The following is a 7500-nucleotide window of genomic DNA, read 5'->3' on the forward strand; positions in this document are numbered from 1 at the left end:
GGTAGATGTCTGTGAAATAAGATATATTTACAAATTTCATTAAAATTTCTCATATGTTACTAATATTTATGTCTGCAATCACACCACAAATTATTTTCATATAATAAAATTTAAAGCTATATTTCAAAACCAAGACTCTAAATACTAGTACATAAAAATATGCATATCTAATCACTAGTGTCTTTAGACTACATCTTTTTTAGCTGTATTCTTACTTGGTTATCAAGACTCTCTGTGAATGCACATGGGCACAGTGAATTCCCCCAGCACCATCTCCAAGAATGAGAAAATCCCCTTGAGGTATCCAGAGAATGAGGTCAATAGGTGCCTCAAGAGATAACTGCATCAAAAGGGAGGAACATCCCTCACCGAACACAAACAGTACAGAGTCGAGGGCTACAGCCACACAGCCGTAGGCAGCACTGGCATGTAGCCTTGGCAACCCAATGAGCTGCAGAAAGGAAAGAAATTCTTTTATTTGATGGGCTTTTTTTTTTTTTTTTCTCTTCAAGCTGTATCTGCACTAAATAGTTTAGAGAACATACTGCTACCATGTGAAATGGAGGCAAGAGAAGGTAGGGAACGTAGGCCTAAGTACAAGGTATGATGAAAGAATATAAAGGAGATACCAAGGGAGAGGAATACAAAAGGGAGGAGAAGGAAAGAATAGGAGGAAGTAGGAGGAGAGAGGTGGGATGGTGGGATGAACTAGTGGGTAGTGGAGGACTTTAGGTACAAGGAAAAACTGGAGATAATGGAGGAGGTAGAGGGTGAGGTAGGGAAAAGGAGTAGGAAGGGGGGGCGGGGAAGAGAAAGACATTGATTAAATGAAGAAAAGATGGAGAAGTAATTAAAGAGGAAGAAGGGAGGACAGAGGGAGAAGTGCAGAAAGTGGAAGGACAAAAGAGAAGAAAGGAAGGGAAGAAGGGAAGTAAGAAAAAGGAAAAGGGAGAAGGAAGGAGAAAAAAAGAGGAAGGGAGGCAAATGGAGAGAAAATAAATCAGCCAAAAGGGAGAAAAATGGAAGGATGTTAAAGGTGAAAGGGAAAAGGGAGTAGAGTGGAAAGAAAAAAGGAGAGAGGCAGGAGGGATGAAAGAAAGAGGAAGACAGGAGAGTAGAAGGGAGGGAGAGGGAGAAGGAGGGAAAGTGGAAGAAGAGAGAAGAAAAGGAGAAGACAGGAAAGTAAGAGAATAGAGGAATTTGGGATGAAAGAAGGGAGAAAAGGAAAATAGAGGAAAATGGGGGAGGGAGAGAAGTGGTAGAAGAAAAGAGAAGAGAGTTAGGAGGTAGGAGAAAGGGAGGAAAGGTGATGAAGGGAGAGGGTTGAGGAGAGGAAGAACAGAAGAAAAAGGGACAAAAGAGTGAAATTGGGAAAAGAGAGAGGAGAAAGAGGACAGAGATAAGATAGGAGAAAGGATGAAGGCAAAAGAGAAGAGAGGGGGAGAAATGGAGAAGGGAGGAGAGACAGAGAAGGGGGTTGAGAACAAAAGAAAGAAAAAAGGGGTATTTACAAGAAAGGGAGAAGGTAGGAGTGAGGAAGGAGAGATAAAGAGAGAAGGAGAAAAAGAGAAGGTAGGAAAGAAGAGAAAGGGAGAACAGAGAATAGAATGGGAAATGTGAGGAGAATGAAAAAAGGTAAGAGAAAAGATAGGAAAGAAGGAAGAAAAGAAATAAAAAGAAGAAGGTAGGAAAGGAAATGAGAAAGGAGAACCTGTTAGAAATGGAGAGGGGAACAAGAGAAAACTAAGAAATGAGAGATAAAGGGACAAGAGAGTAGATATGGGAGAGGGAGATGAAAGAGAATAAATGGAATAGGACAGAATGGGAGAGTAAATGGAAAGAGATTGAATGGTTGGAAATAAGGACATGAGAATCAGGAGAAAAAGGAGGATAAAGAATGAAAAGTGAGAAGGGAAGAAAGACAATTGAAACATTTGACTACTACCTTATCATCTGGCTGCAAATATGCTAATTTAACAACTTCATAGAGAGATGTTAATGAGCCTAAATCTCCCGCCTGGCGAGTTTCCTCATCACAATCGGCGTCAAGCACCTCCCAGCACACCATCTGGAAATAATAACTTTTTTTAGCATTATGTTTAGGGCAGACTTGTCAACCAATACACACTAGAGTAATATTCAATTTATATATGACATTCCTATCAATATATTCAATATGACTAATAGTAATACCAGGGTATCTTAAAAGTATTGTTAAGCTAAATATCTCAAATCTAAATATCTAGAGGACACTGATTGTAGGGACCTCTGCACCTGTCCAAGCAAAGACAAACAATCATTCACAGTATATATTCAAGAGCTTGTCGCCTTTCCTGTTCATTTATCATCAAATCAGGAACCTCTTCACACTATTATTTTACCAGAATATATTGAGTGAAGTTTCTTATTTTTTGGCAAAGTGACAGTACAAAGACCACGCCAATCAGCTGACACCTTGCCACTACTGATTATAGGCCTACCCTCAGGGATCACAGCCAATAAAGTTAGGCCTACAAGAAAACTCCAATTTGGAAAGTCACTGTAATTAAGAGTCACAAATAAGCTTACACTGTGTCTAATGAGAATGAACGTCATATATAATACATAACAATGATTTATTAAACTTTCAAATATGAAAAATACCTGCATTTCGTCGGGCATAGGGCGTAACCACCTTATTATGACAGTTAAAGAGATTTTGTTATTCCGGCTCGTAAAAAAATCATTCTGACCATTTCTAGGTACCCTAGTTCTTATATACACATGAAATACTTGAAATATCGCATTAATAAGTCAAAATCTTAATAACCTTTTTCTTCATTTTTCGAAAACTTTTTAGGAGCCAGTAAAACAACTTGACATTTTCTTTACACCATTAAATGGACACCTATTCCCCTAAGTTGGAAAAAAAACATATATAATACTTAAATCAAGTAGCGTTACCTTGAATCTTGTGTCTTAAATATCACAGCAAAACATATTACAAGAGAAATCCCGTTTTAAAATAGGATTCCTCTGAGTGTTCGGTTCGCCTTCGCGCCAAAGTCAAAACAGAAGTGGACGTTTGCCAAACTTTTTTTATTTGGTATCTTTTTACGGGGTCACTATTCTGTCCCGCAATGGTTTTCTTTTGGTATTTCTCTATGATTATTATTTATTAGTTATTTTTTCAAAGAAATTTACTGTTTAATAATTAAATTTCTTTATAATGTGTTTGTGTGAGTTTATTCTGACGGAAGCGTTTTATTATACTTTATTATAAATATTCCTTTAGCTTCTCATCTGGAATATCTTTACCGGGCTTACTATACTGCCACTGGGTGAGTCTTATTTATATGGATTTACTTAATGTCGTGATTTATTCCTCGATAACGACAGCATAAGATATATCGCATTTTATGTATTCAATCAGCGTGAACACGAGCCGGATGCGACTAATTGATGCCTCGAATAATAGCTTTCTATATTTATCTATTTTTTTCTTACCAGGAGAATTCTAGTAAAATCTGAGTTTTACTGAGGGTACACATTTATGGTTAGCCTTCATATGTGTGCTGAAGGACTCAAAGCAAAAAGAGAGCATAAAAACAAAGCCAAAAAATACAACATTGAAACTCGATAGGATCAAACAACAATGAGGGATTAGATTATGGAGGGAGTTCTTGATAATATTTGCAAAACAACTCTCAAACCTATTCTAAGCCCAATTAAAACATAAAGAGATCAATTAGATCATATTGAAAAATAATAACAACAGCACCTCTTATCCAAAGAAACAGAAGTAAATGTTGTAGACAAAATATGCAATCTTTCTCACACACACACAGTCATCCGCAGCTTTCCCTTAATTTAGCGAAAATTCATATATATATATATATTATTGACACTACATAACGAAAGAAGCAATTGCACTGATCAAACATTGCATAAAAGCAAAGGTTATACACAAATATACGTCTCACATCCTCCACATTCAAAGTCTCATTGATTGCGTGTGTGCGCAGTGCGGTTCGCGTGTAAGATCAGCTGATCCACCTATGAGAGCCGCTTTGGAGGTGATTTTTGCCCTTTTTTTGCCATTCTGGTGACACTTTCACCTCTCTTGTTCATTTCTTGACGTGAGTGAAACATGTGAATAGTTTACGTGTTGATTTTCAGTGTTTCTGGACGCATTTGCAACCGGTCTGAGGCGTGACCTTAAGAGAACCCGCTATGTCTTATTTTATTTATCTTCTTTCTGATTGAACATATTTTCAAACAGATTTACCTCATTTGTTGTGATTACGGGTTAGATATAAATCAGATGTGGTGTGGTTTGTGCTTCTCTCAGGGCGAATACGTGGCTTACGTTATTGTGCCGTTATTGACGTTATTGAACACAATATTGATGATTTTTTTCATGTTAATATTTAGTTATTTGGTTTACGTAGTTGGATTTAACAAGTAGATTAGACATAAGGTGTATATAATGGAATAGCTTTCATTTTCCTCCATTTCCAGTGTATATGTAGCAGTTAAAGTACTATATTAGGCTTTTAGAAATAAAGTGCTGGAGGTTATATCTAATAATAGGCCTATGCTCCCATCTTGCATGTCTTGTTAAACCAGTGAATCAGTTGGCAGTCCTTCCTGAGAGGCAAGACTGCAACAGTGGTACAGTGCTTTGGTTATATTCTTGTTAGTCCCTAAGTTGAAGAAATGTAAAAGCTATTTAGATTAGTTTTCATTGTAAATTAAGTAGGTGCATTTTTTTTTTTGTTTTTTTTGTAGAATCATGTAAAAGTTCAAAGTCAGAGTTGTAAGTTAAACATATTTTATGTGAACATTTATCTTCAATATATCAGTGGTAAATGCCATTCTAAAATTTAAATGTAACTTAGGCCCTCGTGTCTAAAGTCCTGTGATTGGTGTAGCCTCCTTGTCAAAAACTAACAACCCTGTACCATGTACATTCTGGCAAGATAGAGCTCGGACAGGCTGTATATCTGATGAAAATTCCTTTTGAGGTCTGCTGGCTTTCATAACCCCAGGCTACATGCAGTGGAGATTTGATGACATATGCAGGAGTGCTTACTGTTGCATAAACTATTCTCATTGATGTAGGGCCATTGTTGATGTGCAGGAGACATCTAAATATTTACTAAAAGCAACAAGGTAAAAAGAAAAAAGAATTGATATCTGGAATCTAATCATTATATATTTCTAGTAATAAAACCATATATGATTTTATGTTGAAGATACAATCACATTCATCCTGTTGGCAGCAAAATGCACATAGTGTATCAGGGATTTTAAAGATGAACTGTTTTAAATGTATTGATGGAATATCATCATATCCTGTAAAACACTATGTAAATACCTCCAATACAGTTTACTATTGAATCAATGAATTCTACTAGAGTAGTAACATTTATTATTTGACCATTGTAAATGACACACTATGCTTATTGTGCAAGCTTAAATTAATGATTTACATAGATAGGCATTCAGGGATGTGAGAAATGGTGGGGCAAAAGTCATAGATGATCTGGAGATTTTAACACATTAGGTATGCTTAGTGAAGGAAACTTGAAATTACCAGTTGTTCAAAGTTGTAACTTGATGGCAAATCTTCCATCAGATTCTTTGTTGTTATTCTGTACACATATTTTCTGCATTTGTATTTTTCATGAACTGTTAATTTCATAAGTATGTCTATTAATATATACAACCTGCATGAGGCAGAGTATATATGATCCTAGTAATAATGAGTTTAGAACACTGATTGTATTAACAGTAATCTATATATATTTACTTGTACTAAGCCACAAATAGATATATCGACATGGAACTTCCATAACCTATCACTATCCATTGACAAACATTTTGTTAAACACTTTTACATGAAGCTTTTGATCAGTGAACAATGCCAGTGGAAGAATGCAGTGTAGATTAATTTGTCTTTGATTTCTTTGAAAGTCCCAGAGCTCTATCCCAGCTTGATCTTGAAGTACAGGTTGCCCCACTTGTGTGTAGAGCTAAGAAGAGTATTAGATGGCCAACAGGTTCTCATAATTTACAAGCTTCTGGGTCATCAAAAGGAATGGCATATGCTTAGAGGACAATTGGTGTTTTTTTAATTTTATTTTTTTTGATTTTTCTTAAAAAAAAACTGCATGAGCTGGATAGATTGCAGAATCAGATTTTGGTTTTATATATTTATATATATTCATGTGGTCTGTGGCTAAATCATAATAGCAAGCTCAGAATGTAAGTTAGTTTGTGAATGTCACCTTTACCAGATAGAGACATTTTATAGATTAGGTAATCCCAAAGAGAGAATACTTTTTTTTATCACTTCAGGAAAGATATGATGGGTAATCCACATAGTAACCATGTCACATGAACCCTTAAGGTACATTTTCACATATAATAGAAAAATGAGTTAGCAGGTTACTTAGCCTTATGTATACAGATAGAGTATTGATAGATTTATAGTTAGTTTGGTTTAGGGTTGGTTACTTTTGTATAAGTAGATAGATTTATGGAAAATAGATACTTTTTATTCCTGATTAGTAGAAGTAAACTACATTATTTGTGCAACATATTACCAGCAGAAGCTGTTGGTATATTACAGTGTACTAGAGAGCTATGAATGTTTATTCAGTATCAGTGCTGCATTAAGTTTTCTTTCTTTTCATTTACCTTTTTTCCTTTCCTTCCCTAACTAACCCAGTGTCTTTCCCTCATATCTTACCTCAATATTAAAGGTAAGATATTAGAGTAACTGCTTATATTTTGAATGTGTTAGTATCATTTCATCAGTAATGTCAACAATTGATGGGAGGTTTGCTGGTATAACACACAGTAATTGATATACAGTGTTGGCAATGAAGGCCATTTGTGCTGTTAGCCTGCCTCCTATCTGTATATATTCACTGCTCTCCCTTCCACTATAGGATTACACTTTATATATATATTTTATTTTTTAAGTCTTTTCCTGTCTTAGGCCATGTTTCAATTTTATGCATGGTCTTATGGTTCTTTATTAAGGATATACAGATGTACTTAAAGTATAGTGATAAAGTGAAGGGCATCTGATAGAGATCGTAGTGTCAGATAAGAGGTTGGAAAACAAGGTTGCAATGAGACCTTTCTTATTTCCTTGCTATCCAGGGATTCATATAAAGGTAGTTCCTAGTACTAGGTGGTGTGGGGAGGGATAGCAGTTAAGAGCCACTGCAGTGCTTTTATTGATGTCCTTGGTTGAACGTGAGTGCAAGAACATGCAACTCTCTGAGTCATAAAATCTTTATAGAGTGAAGTTGATGAAATTACCCATTTTATGTCGAGTAATTAGAGTGGATCTTATGATAAACATCTGATTTTTTGTCACATATGATCAACACATTTTGTTAGTGCTAGATAATCATGACACTTATCTTATCAGGCTGGTCTCAGGGGACATAATGTTGTGATAAGTTATGGAGTTCAAAATCTGTTGTTTTCTTTGCTCTTATG

At 35.6% G+C, this 7500-nt stretch overlaps 2 protein-coding genes across 3 annotated transcripts in view; one reads left to right on the forward strand and one right to left on the reverse strand.

The window, feature by feature from the left end:
• LOC125039044 (kinetochore-associated protein 1-like) overlaps positions 1 to 3045 on the reverse strand; it is a 19807-nt gene extending 16762 nt beyond the window's left edge. The window contains exons 1-4 of the mRNA XM_047632767.1: positions 2944 to 3045; positions 1946 to 2068; positions 216 to 451; positions 1 to 9 (exon numbers count right to left, since the gene is read on the reverse strand). The exon at positions 1 to 9 is cut by the window's left edge and continues 102 nt beyond it. Coding sequence (XP_047488723.1) covers positions 1 to 9; positions 216 to 451; positions 1946 to 2068 — 368 coding nt within the window. The 5' untranslated portion in view covers positions 2944 to 3045. The remainder of the gene's footprint in view (positions 10 to 215; positions 452 to 1945; positions 2069 to 2943) is intronic.
• Positions 3046 to 3932: 887 nt separating this feature from the next.
• LOC125039067 (1-acyl-sn-glycerol-3-phosphate acyltransferase gamma-like) overlaps positions 3933 to 7500 on the forward strand; it is a 13150-nt gene continuing 9582 nt past the window's right edge. The window contains exon 1 of one of the 2 annotated variants that reach the window (XM_047632789.1): positions 3933 to 4055. The gene's annotated coding sequence lies outside the window, so the exon portion shown is untranslated. The remainder of the gene's footprint in view (positions 4056 to 7500) is intronic. The other variant, XM_047632798.1, reaches the window with a different exon arrangement.

This window comes from Penaeus chinensis, chromosome 3 (assembly GCF_019202785.1).
Source record: "Penaeus chinensis breed Huanghai No. 1 chromosome 3, ASM1920278v2, whole genome shotgun sequence".
In the NCBI taxonomy this organism is placed as follows: Eukaryota; Metazoa; Arthropoda; class Malacostraca; order Decapoda; family Penaeidae; genus Penaeus; species Penaeus chinensis.